The sequence below is a fragment of the Bubalus kerabau genome, chromosome 21 (genome assembly GCF_029407905.1).
Source record: "Bubalus kerabau isolate K-KA32 ecotype Philippines breed swamp buffalo chromosome 21, PCC_UOA_SB_1v2, whole genome shotgun sequence".
NCBI lineage: Eukaryota > Metazoa > Chordata > Mammalia > Artiodactyla > Bovidae > Bubalus > Bubalus kerabau.
In genome coordinates, this window is record NC_073644.1 from 60659367 (window position 1) to 60680563 (window position 21197).

At 51.3% G+C, this 21197-nt stretch overlaps 1 protein-coding gene across 12 annotated transcripts in view; it reads left to right on the top strand.

Moving 5' to 3' along the window:
- The window catches only part of NEDD4L (NEDD4 like E3 ubiquitin protein ligase), a 379737-nt gene extending 359055 nt beyond the window's left edge, over nt 1-20682 (top strand). For all 12 annotated transcript variants that reach the window (XM_055559372.1, XM_055559373.1, XM_055559374.1 and 9 more), the window contains 7 exons: nt 6963-7036; nt 9150-9210; nt 11093-11152; nt 12883-12990; nt 14302-14398; nt 15306-15378; nt 20151-20682. In XM_055559372.1, the coding sequence (XP_055415347.1) occupies nt 6963-7036; nt 9150-9210; nt 11093-11152; nt 12883-12990; nt 14302-14398; nt 15306-15378; nt 20151-20253 (576 nt within the window). In that variant the 3' untranslated portion in view covers nt 20254-20682. The remainder of the gene's footprint in view (nt 1-6962; nt 7037-9149; nt 9211-11092; nt 11153-12882; nt 12991-14301; nt 14399-15305; nt 15379-20150) is intronic.
- The last annotated feature ends 515 nt before the right edge of the window (nt 20683-21197 follow it).

The following is a 21197-nucleotide window of genomic DNA, read 5'->3' on the forward strand; positions in this document are numbered from 1 at the left end:
GCTCCAAGTGTGAGAAAACAAAATGTAATTGGAATTGTGGTGACTTTTTATTAAGCTGGACCTTTTTTTTAAGGGTCTTGACTGCCAATTTTCAAAGGGTAATACATGGCTCAGAGAAGGCAATGGCACCCCACTCCAGTACTCTTGCCTGGAAAATCCCATGGACGGAGGAGCCTGGTGGGCTGCAGTCCATGGGGTCACCAAGAGTCAGACACGACTGAGTGACTTCACTTTCACGTTTCACTTTCATGCATTGGAGAAGGAAATGGCAGCCCACTCCAGTGTTCTTGCCTGGAGAATGCCAGGGACGGGGGAGCCTGGTGGGCTGCCGTCTATGGGGTCACACAGAGTCGGACACGACTGAAGCGACTTAGCAGCAGCAGCAGCAACACATGGCTAATCATCCTGGAACTATGTCTTCTTTGTGTTTTTAACACATGGAGGGAGACGTAAAGAGCCAAGAAGACTTAAAATCAGTCTTGGGCTGTCAAATGCAAAAAGAAGGGTCTCATGTATATCCACTTACAGAGCTCCATCCATGCTCAGTCCAGTCCCTCTGTCTTGTCTGACTCTGCAACCCTTTGGACTGTAGCCCGCCAGGCTCCTCTGTCCATGGGATTCTCCAGGCAAGAACACTGGAGTGGGTTGCCATTTCCTTCTCCAGGTCATCTTCCCAACCCAGGGATCGAACCCATGTCTCCTCCATCCTCCGTCTCTTGCTTTACAGGCGATTCTTCACTGCTGAGCCATCAGGGAAGCCCATAGGACTCCATATGACTAACTTAAATAACACAGTTCAGAAGGCATTACTGATGCCATGATTCGATGCAGACGCCCTGAGAGACCTTCCTCAGTTACAGTTAAATGTAACTGTTTCTACCTAACAAGTACAAACCAAACAGAAAATGTTTGCATTTTTAAGTAGACTTCTGATAAAGATTTTGATGATCGTCATAATTCATGTCAATTATTCATTACAAACAATTCTCAAGTAAGAGTAAGATGATGATTAGGAGCCTGTTTGTGAAAGTACTGTCTTTCTTTTTGAGAGAGCCAGGCCTGATTAACAAGAAACTAGCATATCTGTTTTGTATTCTGGAAAAAATACAGTGAATTAAGCAGCTGCACCTAGCTCTCATCTCCCACATTCAGTCCCTCACCAGGCCTTGTTCATTTTTACTCGCTGCTGTTTGTCAGTTCTCTCTGTTCTCCCTGTCTGCCCCCTCACGAATACCTGAGGGTAAGCTACCATATACATATTATACGGCTTCCCTTCTGGCTCAGCTAGTAAAGAATCCTCCTGCAATGCGGGAGGCCTGGGTTTGATGCCTGGGTTGGAAAGATCCCCTGGAGAAGGGAAAGGTGACCCACTCCAGTATTCTGGCCTGGAGAATTCCATGGACTATATAGTCCATGGGGTCACATATATTATATAGTGATATCTATTATACACATATATATATAAAACTTTATTCATTTCTCGGCTGAGCTGAGTCTCTGTCGCTGCTCGGGCTTTCTCTGGCCGCAGCGAGCAGGGCTGCCCTGTAGTTGTGGGGCGCGGGCTTCTTGTCGCCGTGCCTCCTCTTGTTGTGGAGCACAGGTTCTAGGGCCCATGCGCTCAGCAGCTGCAGTCCCCGGACTCTGGAGCACAAGCCCAGTAGCTGTAGCACACAGGCTTAGTTGCTCCACAGCATCATGGGATCTTCGCTCTTCCTGGATCAGGAATCGAACTCGTGTCTCCTGCGTTGGCAGGCGGATTCTTCCCCATGGAGCCCCCCGCTTGTAGACGTCTAACTGGTCTTTTATATCCACCTTGACCTCCTACAGTGGCAGAGCGGTCTTGGCAGAATGTGAGATGACATGTCATTCCTCTGCTGAAAGCACACAGAGAATTCCCATTCTGTCACTGTCGAGATAAAGCCCCAAACCCTGTATGTGCCCCGTGACGTCCTGCGTGGCCGGGCCCGGCGTACTTGTCTCAGCTGCACTTTGCATCATTGCTGCCTCTCATACTTTCTGGGTCTGCTCCCACGAGACCTCTTGCACACACCAAGCTCCTTCTTGCCTCAGGACCTTTGCACGTTCCATTCCTTCAGTGGGGAACACACTCCCAGCCTCGGTTTGGACAGCCAGCTCTGACCCCAGACCCCAGTCCTTCAGAGGGTCTCTCATGTCTCCCTGTGGCAGGTACCATAAGTGCCTTTCCACTCGTTTGTACGGTTGCGTGCTCTGCATCTGTCTCACCTGGTACAGTTGCGTGTTCAGCATCTGCCTCGCCCGTTGGCTCAGCCCGGTGGTGGCTGTCCTGGGGCTGCCTGTCACTCACCGCTGTGCACTTACCAGCTCACAGTGCCCACTGCAAGGCCGGTGCTCAGAACAGAGTTGTTGAGCCCAAAACGTGGACATCAGCAAGAGGCTTGCGCAGGCGTCGCCCTCTCCAGCCCTTTGCAAAGCTGCCGTTTTGTTTTTCTGATACTGAGCTGCACGAACTGCTTATATATTTTGGAGATTAATTCTATGTCAGTTGCTTCATTTGCAGTTATTTTCTTCCATGTTGAATGTTGTCTTTTCCCCTTGTTGATGGTTTCCTTGGCTCTGCAGTGCATTGCAATTTTTCTAACCCAAAAGGGAGCCCACACCTCCTTGTACCAAAAAGTAAAGTCATTCCTTCAGTGGAGTGAAGTTCCCACAGAAGCGAGATGTGCATGCGGTCAGCCTTCCTCGGTGCTCTGAGCTTTTTCTCCTTCTGTAATTAGAAATTTCAGCCCGCGAAGGTTAGTGGTGGCTGTCACTTCGTATAATGGAACTGCAGCTGTTGCCATGTTTTTCTGGTTTGTTTTCTTTCTGGTTGGCGAGAATCTGGAGCTGCTGGGTGGGGGGCCTATTCAAAATGTTTCAAGTGAACAAATTTCAGTATTTAACAATCTTCATACACCAACCAGAGATGTAAACCGTGCGCTCATGTACACCCCACACACACGTGCCCCACTGGGAGGAGACATGCTTTCAGAGCTGTGACATGCAGAAACTCTGGACTGCAGGGCCAGCAAAGCAGCGCCTGATGGGTGAGAGGCGCCCGCCGCGGGGACTTGTGAGAAGCTGTGCGGTGGGACGGGGCAGAGACTGGGTGGCAGCCGCACGGGAGGCTCTTGGGGCCTGGCCTGAGCTGGGCGAAGGCGCACGTTCCAGTTGGGGTGACGGTGCTCCTTTGAGGGCAAAAGCCGTTCTTAGAGGACGAGGTCTCAGCCATCACGATGCTTGTGTCCTCCACGGGGCACAGAACACACTGCTAGTCCCATAGGCATCTTTGGTAAGATTGCACAAGAGGAATGGGGCAGTTGAAGGGGGGTGGCATCTAAAAAGGCTCCTCGGGGGGTGCTGACTGGGGAAAAGGGCTGAGAAGCACTGGGTGGGGAGAGCAAACGGGGGAAAGACAGACGCTGGGAACAGGAGGGGAGAGAGAGGAGAGGCCAGACCAAGAACCCAGGGAGGAGGCGGCTCCTCCAAGATGGGGTCAGGAAGGTGGGCAGGGGCAGCTGCAGGGAGCGTGAAGGTGGGAAGAGGCACTGATCGCCGGGGGAGCCTGGGGAGGACGGGGACAGCGGCCCCCAGGAGCGGGAGGAGAAGCAGCAAGACCTTCCTCTGACCAGGTCCGGCATGCCCGATTGGACCCAGTGTCTCTGCGGACTTCTCAGACCTTTGTCCTAAAGCGTCTGCCAGAAGATCGGGGAGACCTGTGTGAGTGCCAAGTTGTTACTTAGCAAAGAAGTGGGGTCCAGTTCTGTGAGAGCCTCATCCCAAAGGTTCTGCTGGTCTTCGTGGTCTTGTTTTACAAAGATGAGAGAGGAGTTCGTATTTGGGCCAAGAGACTTCAGGAAAGAAGTTTTCTTCCATAAGCACTGTTGACCCCCCTGTGTGCCAGGCGCTGCGTTAGTATGTTAGTGTTGGGTCCTTAAGGAAGGAGTTCAGACACAAGACGACAACTGTTTTTAAAAAGTGGAATTTTTAAAGACCCTGGTGCCCGGAAAGATGGAGGGCAGCAGGAGAAGGGGCAGTAGAGGATGGCTGGATGGCATCACTGACTCAAGGGCCGTGAGTTTCTAATGGAGTCTGAATAGCAGCTGCTCCTGCCCACAGGGTGGTGTGAGGCCAGGGAGGGGGCAGCGGAGGCTCTGGGAGGACTTACCTTCTCCAGGGAAGGGCCTGCAGCCCCCGAGCCCCCATCACTGCCTCCCGGAGACACTGCGGCCCTGATCAGCCATGTGACCCAGAGTTGCCCTGGCCAGCAATTCCTTCCCTCGCACAGATAGGACAGTCTGCCTTTTTTTTTTTTTTTTTTTACTTTCAAAAATAATTTCATATATCTGATTACAAAAATAATAATAAAATATTGATCTTTGTAATAAAGTCGGTACAATAAACACATATTAAAATCACCCTTTACTCCTACCACCTAGAGAAAAATTACCATTAAATTTTGGTTTGTATCTTCCTGAATTATTCTTTGTAAACACACAAGGTATTTTTATTTATTAATTACAGGAGTGGAATTGTAGAGTGTGCACAGTTTTAACTTAATAAATCCTAAGTGGCTTTCCATGTCAGTAAATACCATTTTTTAATAGCTACGCTGGATTTCATTCCATAGACCAAACATCTTTTTTTAATAACTTTTATTTATTTGTGGCTGCACAGGGCCTGTGTTGCTCTGCGGGAACTCTTCTCTGGTCGTGGTGAGCGGAGAGCGTCTCTTTGTCTTGGTGTCCCGGCTGCTCACCACGGTGGCCTCTCTGGGCACGCGGGCTCCAGAGCACAGGCTCAACAGTTACAGACTTGGTTGCTCCACCGCATGTGTGGTGTCTCCTGCGCTGGCAGGCCAATTCCTTACTGCTGAGCCACCAAGGAAGCCCTGTAGACCATCCAGTTTTTAGCCACGCCCTAGTGGTCAGCATCTAGGCTATGTCAGTATCTCACCATATAAAAAGTATGAGGCCTGTAATCCTGAAATACACATTTTTGTACCAATATCTTACCATTGGTATAAATCCTAAAAGAGAAGTAACTATAAGAAGGGATTTGCACCTTAAAATCTTGATGCCTGTTGCCATCCCACTTCCTAAGCAGAACTGTTCAGTATCCTCAAGAAGTGCTGGGACGTACACGGGACGGAAGCGACTGGACAGGCTGGAAGACGGTGGTGGAAGGGAGCCCGGTGGGAAGGAAGGATTTGAAGAAATATAAAAATACAGTAGCAGTTAAGTCCATACTGGGGACAGGAAAGCATCGTTTTGACGTTGTAGAAAGTGGGGTTCAGTCATGTGGGAGAGAAGCTAGGCCCCTTCCCAGATAATGAAGAAAAGGAGGAAGAAGAACATGGGAAGGTCCAAGACCGAGGATCCGTATGCTTGGATTGAATAAGCCGCCTCCACGTGAAAAAGAACAACAGTCAAGCACACATCAGAGGAAATGCTGATAGGAAGAGGATCTGATGGGCACGCCAGAGACATCCGGTCTGCTCCTGGGTGCGTGTGCAAGGCTGAGGCACTCTGTGGTACTGTTCAGTTGCTAAGGAGTGTCCGCAGCAGGCTTCCCTGTCCTTGACTATCTCCCAAGTTTGCTCAAACTCCTGTCCATGGAGTCGGTGGTGCCATCCAACCATCTCATCCTCTGCTGCCCCCTTCTCCTGGCTTTAGTCTTTCCCAGCATCAGGGTCTTTTCCAGTGAGTCAGCTCTACATCTGGTGGCCAGAGTATTGGAGCTGGGGTGGGGTGGCTGAAAGTGGACCTGTGTCAGAGCAGGGGTCTGTTACAGGGGTCTGTGACTGTATCCCGCATGAGGGATGTGACCTGGACGTTTACTCTGGAGAACCCGCTCCCTCAGGCTTGGCCTCCTCCTGGACGTAGCCGGATGCATGTGGGGAAAAGACTGCGAGGACTCCCAGCAGAATATAAAAGTGGTTATCCGTGAATAGGGGAGCTGTGGGTGGTATTTTTTTCCTCTTTATTTCCCCGGAACTTCCACGAGAGTAAACACTTTACTGTTAGATCAGTAGACTCTTCCTTCCCTTCTGCTACTTACTGCTTTGTCCACTCGGATGTTAAGCCAGGGCTAGCAGAGGAGGAGACTCTGCCTTGGGTTTGGCGTCTTTGCTTTCTACGCTCCTAGCGGCTCTGACGGAGGCGGGGACGTTCTGGGACAGGGAGTGGGAGGTGGTGTCGTGTGCCTGCTAAGTCCCTTCAGTCGTGTCCTACCCTTTGTGACCCCGTGGACTGTAGCCCGCTAGGCTCCTCCATCCATGGGATTCTCCAGACAAGAACACTGGAGTGGGTTGCCAAGCCCTCCTCCAGGGATCTTCCCGACCCAGGGCTCAAACCTGCGTCTTCTGCACTGCAGGCAGATTCTTTTATCGCTGAGCCACCGGGGGATGCCCGAGGTGGTGTCTGATGCACAGAAAGGCGGGGGTTCTCCGGGGGCAGGTGGGTCCATCCCTCACTTGACTTCCTCAGCTTCTCTCTTGTAAGTCCCTGTGTTTTGCCCCTTTGAAAGAAATTCCACGTATTTTTTTTATGGCTATAAAATCTAATTTTCAGCAACAAATTGGGATCTCTGCAATCTTGATGGATGTACCCTGTCTTTTCTGTGAAACATAATTAAATTTCTTGGTAAGTCAATAGCAGATGAAAAAAAGTGTTGTTCTCCACTGTTGCTAATGTATGAAGGATAATTAAAACTCATAAATAACCATAAAATCATTCGCCTTCGATGATAACATCTTTAAGCGTGTAACATCTTAACAATTTACAGGCCTCATTAGACGCTCCCTTGGACACAGAGCCCATTTTCTGGGAAAGAGTTCTGAATAAATTTTACTTACGTTCCTCTGATAGTGAGACGTTATTACTCAGTGATAATATGCTAGATAGCTCATGATGGTGATCGTTGTTTTATCTTTGTAATTGCAGACATATCAAGTGGATCTGAAGCCCAACGGGTCAGAAATAATGGTAACAAACGAAAACAAGAGAGAGTACATCGAGTACGTACGCACACAGCCCTTTCTTTTATCAAATCGAAGCGGCGTGTTTGGTGGGCAGCCCTCGCCAGAACGCCTTGTGCATGCCGTGGATGTCCTCTTAACAGCCGGGGTTCCTTTCTGGCTTGGGCTCATTGGATGCTGAATTACGGGATGGAAAGTGTGACTTGTGTCATGACTTCTTGGAGCTGCCAGACAGAGGAGCAGTGGGAGGAGAGAGGGGTCCTTGTTGAGTAACATAGCAGATACTCTGGGAGCCAGTGGGTGTCCTGTCTAAAACTGAGAATTACAGCGATGGAACACAGTGTCAAAAGCCAGTTGGGGTAAAATTAGAGACAACCAAAGAGAAGATACTGCCTCTCTCTCCTGACTTCTCTTCCGTGATGAAAGCATAGGAAAAGAGTTAAAATGGATAGGGAGAATTCAGCAGGTGCTGAAACATCGTTCCTGATGTGTGTAATTTTCTTTACTCAACCTCAGCCTCCATTGGTGGAACAAAATGTTGAGTCCTTTGGAAATCTAGGACATCTGTAGAGGGTAGAAGGTCCTTCTCTGTTGGGCAGCTTACGTTTTCCTCTTTGGTGTATATGTATGCCTCAAGCACACAGTTCTGGTATCCTCCAAGGATTGCCGGGTTGCCCTCGCTAACCTTGGGCAGGTCAGCGTAACAGTGGCTGGCTCCCAGGGTCTTAGTTTCTGCTCATCTAGTGAGTTATAGCTATGGCCTGAACTCGTTTGCATTCAGAACATCATCTCAACAAGCCAGGTTGCCTCCTCTCTCATTATAATGGATCACAGGACTTGAGAGAACTGGCCGAGGATCTTAGCATCCTTCCTTAGCATCTGCAGAGAAAAGCCTACTGTCTTTTCTAATTAGGAAGAAGGGAAGAGTGTCGAGTCCCTAGACACCCTGACAAAGGATGGACTTCTCTACTCACAAGTTTGAAAACTTACTACTCTTAGTCAAAGACTAGAAGTAAGATACTACAGTCCTTGCCTGTGCACGTTAATTGGCACTTGCGCTGAACTTGGACAGTTTCTGCGAGTAGATGGTGTTCTAGCAGACACCGTTGTCTTCGTTCAGAAGCACAGACTTGGAATCGATTTTTAACAGCCCTCCACCGCAGGGTGACTAGGGTCAGAAGTCAGAGGGTTGGGACCTTGTGATACATGTTGTGTGTCTTTCTTTGCAGTTAATTCTTTCGGGTTTCAGGTCCGGGTCGGGGGCAGGGCCTTAGGCAGCATCTCCACTGGCTTCACCGCCAGAAGTCGGGTTGAACTCCCAGCTTCTCTGTGCCCCCTGCACCCCCGGTGCAGGAGGAGGCTGTTGGGCTGGTGATCGCAGCACAGCCAGGGAGCCCCCAAAATGCTGAGCAGTGGGCGGGCGGCAGGCTGGTCCCCGGGTGCCGTTGCCATGGCAGCCCCCCACCCCCATAAGTGAGAGCCCTTGGTGACAAGGTCCCCGTGCTATTTCACGACAGAGCGCCTTAGGTGGACTCCAAAGCGGATTTGCCTGGCAGTAAATGCTGCTGTGCACTAAACGTTGTCACAGGGAGCATGGTTTCAGTGGATTTCTGTGACTCAAAGAGGTTTTTTTTACCACTAGTCCTCCAAATGTTGCTATTAAAGTATTAATGTTAGTGGTAAAATGCTGATAAATTGTATGTCTTCCTTGAAAACCAGCACATTGGATACTAGAACGAAATATCATATGATCACATATGTTGTGCTGGGTATTCCCCTGGAAAATATGTTTATGGTTGTACGTAAGTGTGGGTGTGTATGTGCCATTATGCCCAGTTATGTTTGTATTCAAAGCCCACTTTCCCTTTTCTCTGGACAGTCACATTTATAAAGCAGCTTTGGTAAACTGAGGCTTGGTGGAGGGGAGAGGGGAGAACCAGTCTTACTTTTTTTAAATCCTCAATGAGACTCGAGGCTCCACGTGTGCCCCTGTTCTGGAAAGCGTCCAGGACGCAGCAGCAGCAGCCCCGCCCTCCCCTTGGCCCGCTTCGGGCCCTGCTCCTCCCCTGCCGACGAGAAGCTGCTGCGGTTGTGCAGGAAGGAATGAACGCGGGGTGAGGGCTGGTTAACTGCTGTCCCTTTCCTCCTGCAGCCTCGTTATCCAGTGGAGGTTCGTGAACAGAGTCCAGAAGCAGATGAATGCCTTCCTGGAGGTGAGCTGGGCTCACTGGGAGCCGGGCCTGCGCCCTGAGGTTGGGAGGGGACTACCCTCCTCCTGGGGGTGGGCACGAGGCAGGGGATCATCACACGCCCCCACACGGGCGCAGGTGTGGGGACCCCACTCCCACCGCCTCCAGCTCCAGGACAGGAGTGAGAGCCTCGGCCCTGCTGCCCTTCCGTTTGTTTGCTTTGGAAATGGCACCCCACTCCAGTACTCTTCCCTGGAAAATCCCGTGGGCAGAGGCACCTGGTCGGCTACAGTCCATGGGGTCTCGAGGAGTCAGACATGACTGAGCAACTTCACGTTCACTTTCACTTTTCTAGCTTTGCTGCTCTTAGTTTTTAATTCACTGTAACTGTTTTTTAAAGAGAAACTTTTACAGACCTGATCCAGAGGGCAGGCTCCCCCCACAGAGGCTAGAACCGTCATCCTGCAGGTCTCAGTGGTGCCCGGGAAGGCTGGGAGCATCTCAGCCTTTTGCTGCGGTGACCGCAGGTTCTGAGAGATGGGAGGACCTGGGCAGCTTCCATTCATACCATCCCTCCCCAGGAGCGGTACCTTCCCCTTCATCGGTCGGACATTGTTTTTTTTTTTAATCCCCTGCTCTTTCTTCGTGGCTGGCTGAACAATTCCTCACCCTATTAAAGTGTGAAGCGGCTACTTCTCAGACCCGGGTAGTTAACGTCAGTGATGCCACAAGGCCCCTGAGGAGAGGCCCGTCACAGAGAACAGGGTCCGTCATTTCTTTAAATGGCTCACTGTGACCCAAAGTGCAGTTTCTTTTTAAGTCCTAATAGTTGCTCCAGTTACTTAAAGAGAACGAACCCCAGGTGTCCACTCCAGGCTTCTGTTCTCACTGAACCGATGCCGGGTTCTCGTTGGCTGATGCTCTCAAGCTCATCCCTCACCTGCTTACCTGCTCACGGTGAATTAAGCACCAGCCCAGGCAGGTGGGCTGCCGTCTATGGAGTCACACAGAGTCAGACACGACTGACGTGACCTACAACAGCAGCAGCAGCAGCAGGCAGGGCACTCGGAAAAATTCTGGGACCTTGGGTATAACGTGAATTGAACGCACTTGAGAACCGCAGGTTTCATACCTTATTTACACAAGAAACCCAGCTGGCCTCGCTCCAGGTGATCTCACTTGGAGAAATGGGCCAGCAGCGCGCAGCCTCCATCCTGGATCAGTGCAGTAGTTAGTGAAAGTGCTAGTCGCCGAGTCGTGTCTGACTCTTTGCAACCCCATGGACTGTAACCCGCTAGGCTCCTCTGTCCATGGGATTCTCCAGGCAAGAATACTGGAGTGGGTTGCCATTTGCTCCTCCAGGGGATCTTACTGACCCAGGAATCAAACCCACATCTGCATTGCAGGTGGATTCTTTACCGTCTGAGCCATCAGTTAGTGATAACTAACCAACTAAGCTGGGAACTGGGCTGGTTCTCTGTACTCCCTGTCTCCTCTCTGCTGATCACACGGCGCCTCTGGGGTTTCATCTCCGCCTTTGGTACCTTATTTGTAAGCGGTCCACTTGCACGCCTGTGGCCTGTGTCTGAGGGCGCCCTGACTCCCAGCAGTGTGTCATAAATGGCTTTTGGAATCCGCCCCTGCCTACAGCAACTCGTATTTTCATAGTGTTTCAGGAATTACTCAAGTACCTGAATCCTCTGGAGTCTGCCACTCTTTAAATCTTTTATATTGTGATTATGCTGTTTTTATCGGAACTAAAATCACTGAGTACTGTCACTGAGAGCTATAAATCTTCAGGGAACAATGTGTTTTTTCCTAGCCAACCACACAAAGCTGGTTGGCCCTGTAAAATTTGTCTCTTTCAGAGAGAAAGGTATTGAGAGTGATTTATTTTTTCTTTCAGGGATTCACGGAACTGCTCCCTATTGATTTGATTAAAATCTTTGATGAAAATGAACTGGAGGTTTGTAAACATTTTACATAAAGGAGATTTTATTTAAGTTGCTTCACTGCTGACATTGTAATATTCTCTCATCCGCAGTGTCCTAGCGGGTAAGCTTAGGTCAGTTCTAGCACAGGTCTCTCTGGGGCCTGTTTGCCGACTGGGGAGCAGGGAACAGCAGCCGTCACCTGTGTGTTCCTTCCTGGGAGAGGGCAGGTCCGGGATGCGGCAGACAGAGGCCTGCCGCGCTGAGCTGGTTCACCGCCGGGCCTGGCTTGGCGGGGAAACTGCTGCTTCCGGTAGAGCTGGGGTGGCAGCAGCCAGGGGAGGGGTCACCACCCTGCTCCCCGGGTGGGGGCCAGCTGAGGACTCGGGTTTTCTGCACACCCACCATGACAGCTGAGGGGGGCTCGGCCCAGAGGTGAGCCTGAGCGTCTATGAGGGCTCCTAGAGCAGAGGTCGCCGTGAACTTGAAGGGGTCGTGTTGAGGGAGGAAGCACACCAGAAAGCAGCAAGGTGGTGGTAGCAGGAGATAGCTTCATAACAGGTTGTGCCAGCTTCTTGGAGTGATGTAGAGAGCAGAGCGTCTGCAGAGCAGAGGGACCTCTTCACCTTTGTGTCAAGGGAAGCAGGACAAGGCAGGCTGTGTCTGTGCAGAGGCTGCTGACGGGACTCAGGGGCTCTCGTCCAGTGAAGCGGCTCCTGGGGACTGGCTTTCCGTTCTCCTACCTTCAAATGGAAATGTGTGGGTAGATGATGTCATAGAAAGCATGTCGAGGAAGCCCTTCGTTTGAAAGGTGGGGAAACTGAGGCCGGGAGAGGCTAATGACCTCACAGGTTTATCCAGCAGGTTCTGAGCACATTCAGGCCTACGAGCCCACCTTTCAGGCCTCTGGTTTAGTTGTTTTTCCATTTTATGCTGGTGCCTCTGTGGGAATATCACTCATCTGTCCACAGGAAACTGCCCTGCAGAGGGTTGGTGATGGTGGTTTAGTTGCTAAGTCATATCCGACTCTTTGCAACCCCATAGACTATAGACTGCGAGGCTCCTCTGTCCATGGAATCCAGGCAAGAATACTGGAGTGGGTAGTCATTTCCTTCTCTCCAGGATCTTCCCGACCCAGGTATTGAACCCATGTCTCCAGGTTGGCAGGCGGATTCTTTACTGCTGAGCCACCTGGGAAGCAGAGGGTTAGGTAGTAAGGAAAGTGGGCCCAGGCCCGGTGAGGCAGAGAAGCAATCACAGCCTCAGGACAGGTCTGCTCGCCAGGAGGTGAGGTGATGCCCTGAGCTGGTGGATCCGTCTGGGGAAGACACGTTCTTGCTATCATAAAGTACAAATTCTGTTGTGGGTGGAGAGGTATTTTCACATGCTGAGACAGATAACCTCTCAGAAGAGCAGCCAGCCAGCGTCACGAGCAGATGTAAACAGAGCATAATCAAATCCGTGAGCACTGAGCTGAGATCAGAGAGGCCAGGAGGGCGATCAGTTTGGACTTTTCATTTCCAGTATGAGACGTGGTGGTCCGTCCAGGCATTGGAATCAGGGCCCCTCGTTACCTCTCCATCTCTGACCCGAGGCGGCAGGTAGAGTGTGGCACACGTGTTCCCCTTCAGTTGTTCTTACAGTTCACTGGATCGTCTGGCTCTGTACGGGACGCAATGCTGGCATTGAGAGAAGGCCTTTTCTCCATGTGTATTTCTTCAGCTTTCACGATACACCCTGTTCACCTCTGGTCTGTCTCCTCCAGTTGCTGATGTGCGGCCTTGGCGATGTGGATGTGAACGACTGGCGACAACATTCTATTTACAAGAATGGCTACTGCCCGAACCACCCCGTGATCCAGTGGTTCTGGAAGGTAAGCCCGGGGCCCGGGGCCTGTGCTGCCTTCCGAGGTCCGCCGCTGGGTTTGGGGCTCCGCGGCCTGCTGGGGAGGGAAGAGGCCTGCTGAGCCAGACGGAGCCCTTCCCGCTGCTCTCTGTGGCCGTGGTGGATGCCTGTCCTCACTGGTCCTGAGAAAGCCACGCTGTCTTCCTAGGCCACCTACTCAGGTGCTTTTGTCTGAGGAAACCGGTGAGTAGGGTGACCCTAAAAAGCAGACAGCTGGATTCGAGAACTGGAACGAGTCCTCCAGAGTGTGGATAAGAGCGAAAGGCTTCTCGGGACAAATACATGCTTTGGGGCTGGCTTTTCCAAGATGCCATTTTGGTTTAAAAAAACATTTTCTCAACTGTTTTTGTGAATTCCAACAACCATTTTGATCTTTACATCTTTCAATCAGAGATGCGAATGAAATCTGATTTACTCTCTAAAGGCCAGTGATTTTACTCTCTAAAATCCTGTTCATTTTAGGAGAGAAGTGAAATAGTGAGCAGGTCTGAAGAGAGTGTAAACTGACTTGGAAAGAACAATTCCAGGGGTGGGGGGGAGGCACTGGTTATTTACTTATAGAAATGAGAAATCTATTTGAATTATCTTAATTTCTAAATATCTGTTACTAATAAGATTTCAAGTGCGGCAGATAAGTAGAGAGAAAAGGAAGAAAGCAGAATCATCAAATCCTAAAATCTTAGTCCAGGTCTCACTCAGCTTTGATTTTGGATTTTTTTTTTTTTTTTTAATATCAGTTCAAGTGACTTTACTAGCGAAGCCAACTAGATTCTTAGAATAATTCAGATAAGTAAGATACACCGGTTATTTCAGAGGCCTAGCCTGGCTTCCGTTTTTCTTTTTCTAAAATGTTATCTTTAGAGAATTTCTCTACAGTCAGATATCCTGCCTCATAACCTGGGTTCCCCTGAAGCTGACACTTTTCAAACTGTGTGTGTTTCCTAATGGCTCGAGAGGACCATGTGTGTTTTTGATTGGCTTGAGAGGACCGGCAAGCCTCACAGAAACATGAGCTCAGTGCCATCGACGAGTTCGCCTTTTTTTTAACCACTTATTTTTGACCAATGGGCACATGAAGAAAGGGACATTGTGATCCCTCGGTCTCTGATATTAGAAGCCCGTGTTGTGGCCATTAAAAAAAAAATGCTTCCCGGCCTTACCCCGTCCGGGTGGAAGACCGTCTAGGACTTCCGCCGCAGAGCACGCAGGATGAAGGTTTGCCGGTCCGCGCTGCACGTCCGGTGGCGCGTGTTGACCTCCGCCCCCGCCCCGTCCGCAGGCTGTGCTGCTGATGGACGCCGAGAGGCGCATCCGGTTACTGCAGTTTGTCACAGGGACGTCCCGAGTACCTATGAATGGATTTGCCGAGCTTTATGGTGAGCAGGATACCAGGGGTCTTGCCCTCCCCTCACCCCTTGAGTGTTTACCGGGTATCAGCTGTGGCTCCAGAAGACTTCCCCCAGGCCTCTAGCCGAGTGGGTTTTGCCTGGACCCATAGACACTCCACATGAAGGGTGCGGCCGCATGCTGTATCCTCAGCTGTTTGTGTTGCTGTGGTCGCTCAGTCGCGTCCGACTCTGCGACCCCATGGACCGCAGCACACCAGGCCTCCCTGTCCATCACCAACTCCTGGAGTTCATCCAAACTCATGTCCTTGGTCAGTGATGCCATCCAGCCATCTCATCCTCTGTTTGTGTAGTTACCTCTGTATAAAAGCAGGGGACTGTTTTTACTTTTTGTACAGAGAACCATAAGTTTGGTCTTCTCTTTCTTTTGTTTTGTTTTTTTGGTATATCTTCCAAAACAACTAGATTTTGCAGAATCATCCATGTCGTTGTAAGCTGAACATTAAACTTACTGCACCCCTCCACAAGGCAGAATTCTTCAGTGCTTCCTGTAGATTAAAAAAATCACTTTCTGCTCTGCATATTAAAGGTCATGATATTTCATGTCCCCACCGGCCCCCTGCCCAGAAGTAGTTTTAAATTTAAGCTTGCAGGGCTGGGCTGAAAGGCTGTAGCTTCCTCCCGTCCATATGTTGTCGTGTCTGCTCTGTTCAGCTTGGCGCAGTTCCGTCCTGATGGTGACGTGAGTTGAGGTCTGAGGTGGTGCAGAACCGTGGCTGCCCCTCTTTTACACACTGTGACGTCACAGCTGCAGAGCGGGTCCCGGGCTCCCCCAGGCACGCCTTGCCCGCCCCTCCCCTTCTTTCCTTCAGCCCCTCCTTGTCTCGCTCCGCGGCCTTGAGCACTCAGCACTTTGTTTTCTCTTTCTTTTGTCCAGGTTCCAATGGTCCTCAGCTGTTTACAATAGAGCAATGGGGAAGTCCTGAAAAACTGCCCAGAGCTCACACGTGGTGAGTGACGGAAAACCACCCAGCTGTCGACAGACAGACTTGTTTTTCAAAGCTTAGCCGTGGATAATACTGGGTGAGAGGGTCACATGCCGTGCTCCCCGCCCATTGAGCATTTAGAGTGGGAAATGTCAGTGATGCGGGTCAAAGTGTAATCATACTGGTGCTGATGGAGTTCAACCAGGAGCTGAAAGGACCAGTCTGTTTGACAATGAAGGGTTAAATCCCCCCTTCCTGCTTCCCCTGGGGCGCTCCTCCTCTGGTCCCCCTCTTTCCTTAAATATTCTGGGCAGCAGAGACTTCACTGCATCATCTCCCCATGTGGCTGTGACGACACCCAGCCCCTGAGCCGCTGAGTTCCTACTCCAGCCTTGAATCGGTTTAGAACCATGAATGAGATTTCTTGGAGCAACAGGGTCTTTAAAAGACTTTCCATGGCTATCCAGAACCCATGAGTCTCCGGGATTTAGTAATGTGATTGTGACGGGGAGGTGGGGGTCACAGGTCCGGCCAAGGACTCCTGCCCAGGGAGGCTTAGCACAGTGGCGCTCAGAAGGCCTCCAGGGGACAGGGGGAGAGGAGGAGGGTCTCTGGGACCCCCGAGGACTTTCCTGAGACCCACAGAGAGGACCTCAGGAGCTTTCAGTCTGGCTCCTAGGTCCCCCGGGTTGGTTTCCCCCATGGAGGCTTTGGTTTCTTATTCATAGAAAGCAGGTGGAGGGGGTCCTGTGGATGGTCAGCCCCCCAGCCTCCTTCCCCACGAGAAGCTTAGGCTGCCAGAGTCGCTGGGCCATCCCGCACTGCCCGGAACAGCTCAGAGGAAGGTCTCATTCAGGTGCATTTGTAGGAAATGGGCTGTGCAAGGTTTTATTGCTTCTCTTCGATTCCGTCGCCTTGCCAGAAAGCACATTTTCCCCGCCGTTTGTACCATTCCGAGAACTCTGAGCAGAATGGATGTGGTCCCTGCCCGTCGGTGCCAGAAGAGTAGGCTGAGTCTTGCTAAAACTGCCCGATCACCGGAGCAGTCGGTGTCCCTGACCGTCTGCCTTTATTCTCGGGGGGACAATGTTTTGGCCTTTTGGAGCTTTTATTCCAGTTTCAGAATGCAGTGTGGTTTTCTGGGCTTAGTAGCCTTCCTCTGAAAGGCTGCCAGCGCCGAGCTGAGCCCCAGGATGGTCGGGATGGGGACCGAGCTCCCAAAGAGGAGTCACAGCGGCGTCACTGGGCGCAGCCATCTCGTGTGGGGCAGGCCCTGCACCTAGACAGCAGTGTCCCTGTGGGTTCTTGGGAATCTTGTGGTCTGAATTCACAGGCTCCCGAATCTCAGAACTTGAAGTCAGGTCTGCCCGAATTAGAATCTCCACCCTGACAGCTACAGTTAAGCTGCTGCCACGGGAATATGGTTCCCTTTCTTTCCAGACTCTTTGAAGACAACCAAGTAATTGAGCGCTCGTCCCACATCCTACTGTTGACCCACAGGCAGACATCTTGCCGTTGAGCGCTGCTTCTGCCTCTGAGCCCGCGTGCTGAGCTGCCACTGAAACACAGGGCCGCCCAGACAAGCCCTGACTCGGTGTCTCTCGACCTTGGCTGGACATTGGAACCCCCCAGAAAGCATTTAATACAAACACTGGCCCTGGGGTCCCACTCACGGAGGTTTGGACCCAGTTGGTCTGGTATGACCAGGGCCGTGGGATTGCAGAGCCACCCGGGTGGTTGGCAAGGACAGGCAGGGTTCAGAATCACTGCTCATCTTCTGGAAGGACAGAGGCCAACCCCAGGAGGAAGGCAGCCCCACTGCTCGTCGAGTATCCCAGGAGGAGAGCGTCCGGGGCCTTCTCCCAGGGCCACTCTCCCCAGGCCCCGAGGAGGGCACTAGATCCGCTGACGACCCAGGGCTGGCAGCGTGGGATTTCCTCTTTTTTCTCTGCTGTGGCTCTCCTCCCATCCAGCCCCGGCTTCTGCTGAAACATAGAAACACAACGACCATGCTTCATTCTTGGTTCGCTGTGAACAAACTTCCCCACGACGACCATAGATGTGGCTAAATAAAATCTAGCCATATGTGTGTTTAAGCTCTTCCGTGTTTGATGAAAATATAAAATACACAATGAAGCTTCAAGATTAAAATCTGATTTCCTAGGAGAGCGAGGGCTTAGCGGAGCTGGTTCTTCCGCATATGATTGTGGAGTGTCTAGCATGAAGCGGCTTCATTCCTTTGTTCTATCAAAGGTCACTGCTCATGGATTTAAAATTCCTCTTTACTAAGCAGCACAGACCCACCTAAAAATAATCTCCTTCAGCCCACACATCTTCCACACAACAAGGCTTACCCCCTGAGGATAAGAAGGTCACGCAGCTGGTTGGTGGCAGGCCAGAGCCAGACCCGTGTCTCCTGACATGAGAAGGAATGGTAACGCAAGCACTTCCTGTGTCCCAGGCGTCGCCCTAACAAGCGCTGCCTGTGCTAACCTGTGTCATGGTCACAGCGGTTCTAAGAGGTGGGTCCTGTGAGTCCCCTCTTAGCAGTGGAGGAACTGACACCCCGAGAGCTGACAACATCCCAAACCTCAGCTCTTCACACTCCCCAACTTGCTTCTCTCTCCACCCCCGCCATCATTCCAGTATTTCTCAAGCTTGAATAATCTATGGACCTTCTTTAAAATGGCCACAGACTCTTGAAGTCCCTCAGGATTGCAGGCCCTGGACTGTGAAATACCAGCTTAAAATCAAGACAACAGCCACCTCCTGGGAAAAGGCTTTTTTAAGTGTAGCTGCAGAGTGGGGTTCAGTCTTTGTCGCTGGTGAAATGACACTTGAGGTTGTTACCATGGTGAAAACCAAACAGTGAAAACTTCTTTTCGTCTTAATCCTTCAGGATTCCTGAGTTTTTGAGAACTCTGGTTTGAGAAGCACAGTGTTCTGCTCTGCTGTGTATTTTGATGTTAAAAAATCTCAGAGCTCAGTGTGTCTTTATCAGACACTCAGCAGTTGTTAAAGGGCCCACCCTGCTCATGTGCCCAGGTCTTACTGCTGCTGACAATCATTGGCTTTAAAACACAGGAAGATGCTCTGCTCATCCTCGGAAACCTATGCCAGTGCCGAGCGTGCACACTTCTAGACGCTGAGGCAGCCCGACGGTCTCCGGGCCTTGGAGCCAGCTTGGGGCTGAATCTGGGCTCTGCCACTTACTGGGTGGTTTTGGGCAAGTTCCCTAACCTCTCTGTGCCTTGGATTCCTCTATAAGTAGGGATCCAGCATCACCTGCCTTACAGGTGGATGCTAGGATTCGCTGAGGTAATCAAGGAATAGCACCCTGGTGGCTCCACCTGCAACACAGGAGACCCAGGTTCAGTTCCTGGGCGGGGAAGATCCGCTGGAGAAGGGATAGGCTACCCACTCCAGTGCTCTTGGGCTTCCCTGGTGGCTCAGCTGGTAAAGAATCCGCATCCACCTGCAATGCAGGAGACCTGGGTTTGATCCCTGGGTTGGGAAGATCTCCTGGAGAAGGGAAAGGCAACCCACTCCAGTATTCTGGCCTGGAGAATCCCATGGACTGTATAGTCCGTGGGGTCACAGAGAGTCAGACACAGCTGAGCAGCTTGCGCTCGCTCACCACTCATAGTGCTGGGGCGGGGCGAATGCTCCACGAATGTTAGTTACGAAAGCACAACGAGCTCAGGCGTGCACGTGTGTGTGCACGCGCACGTACACACGCGAGACAAGCCACACACATGTGTGGCCATCGTCACAACAGAGGCCTGCCAGCAGCCCGCCTCCCTGGTCTGTGGGGCTCCAGGTCCTTGTGCCTGGGGTGTGGCGGGGGCAGGGACCAGTGAGTGAGTGGTGAAGTGGCGGCTGCCCGTGGGCGCTCGCTGTGTGCCAGGCCCCTTTATATGTGTGATTGGACCCTCTCAGCACCTGATCCTGCAGCAGTCTCCCCATTTCACAGAAGAGCCAACAGAGGGAAGTGTCTCACCTGCGGTCACACAGCTGCAGGTGGCGGAGACAGGATTTGAACTCAATCCTGTGAACACGTGTGATCGTTGCTCACAGAGGCCACGTGTGTCTGGAGGTCTCACTGTCACCAGGGTGACTTGTACCTCCCCAGCCAAGGCCTCCAGCTGTGTAGGGGCTTTGTGTAAAGGCAGCTCTTCACGCCACACGCCAGTGACTTGCCTGACTCTGGGTTGAGGGCCGCTCCGCGTCGGGGCCCCAGAGCTGCGGGGGCCTGGGTTCCAGCTCAGGTCTGTGGTGCTGTCAGGGCTGAGGCTGGGACATGGCCACCTGCCGCCCGGCTGCAGGGCCCGCATCTGCAAAACAGGGAAACATGACCTGCTCAAAGGGGCTGTGCTGAGAACAGGCGCTGCGTGCAGAAGCACTGACTTCCTAAAATAGCGTCAGATGGGGGAGAGCATCAGACAGCCTCTGTTTGTCCTGCTGCGAAAAGTCCTTGGGTTTCCACAGTTTGGAAGCCTCGGCGTGTGCGCCAGTTACCTTGCCTGTTCTTTGTCCCTTCCCAGCATGGGTTTCTAGGATCCACGCCCAACTGTAGTAGAGAGGTTTCACAAACGATTCGAGATCCTTTTCTCACCCCCTGCAGGTGTGCGGTGTGGGCAGGTCATCACTGGATTATGATTTTTGTGCTGAGGCTTCTGCAATCAATCCTCTTGCTCAAACAGCAAGTGTGCTCTTAAGCCAAATCGGGGAGGCCCGGGTGTAGCTCACGGGCAGAAATGCTGGCGTTTACCTCTGCTTTGTTGTTACTTTTGCAGCTTTAATCGCCTTGACTTACCTCCGTATGAAACCTTCGAAGATTTACGAGAGAAGCTCCTCATGGCTGTGGAAAACGCCCAAGGCTTCGAGGGGGTGGATTAGGCACACCTGCCTCGCGGCGGCTGTTCTTCAAGCAAGTCCTGCTCGCGCTTTTCCATTTGCCTGACAGACTCTGCAGAGACGCTGGCAGAGCAGCGCGGCGAGGGGTCCCGGAGCGGAGCCCCTGCCCCCGCCTTGCCCACGGCCGACAGGGAGGCCCCGTCCCGGGTCGCGTTCCTGCATTTCCCACCACCAATTTCCAACTGGTTGATGTGTATACTGATTACATTTCAGGAGGACTTATTCTATTTATGTTGTGCCTCTGTAGGCCAAGCCCTTAATAAATATTTTCCATACTTTATAATGACAGCGAATGGAATTAATCACTCTACAGGTATAGTATTACAACTCACGTTTACTTTTTAAAATGATTTAAACCGATTTGCAGATCTTATTTCACTACAATTAAAGATGTCTCATGTACTTGGAAAAGTGAGCATATTTTTTTTTTTTTGTATTTGAATTTCATATCAGGTTTAATGTCAGTGATGTTTTTATTTTTAAAGTACTTGGAAAGCCCTACCCCCTACCGGATTAGCTATGGAAGACTGACTTCTGTCCAAAATCCTTCTGCAGACAAATACTCTTAACAGTAGGCATCATGACAGTTTTTTCCATGCTCAGAATGAAAACTGGATATTACATTTTTTTTGTTGTTCAAATTTAGCATAATAGCTGCAGACTGAGAGAATTGTAACATAGCATGACAAAATCTGTGTTGACTTGAAGGAATCATGCCATTATTCCTTAGACGTAACTGCGTGTGCTGGAGACATTTGAGGCAGGGTTGGACTGTCGCTTCTCGTAAGAGAGGCTCCGTAACCCTTCCCGGTGCTGCACAGTCCTCCCCTCGTGTTCCCCTCCTTGCTGCTGTAGCAGAGACACTCGAATGAAACTTGGCGCCGCGTGACGGGGAGCTGCGGAAAGCAGGCCTGTGCGGTCTCCCG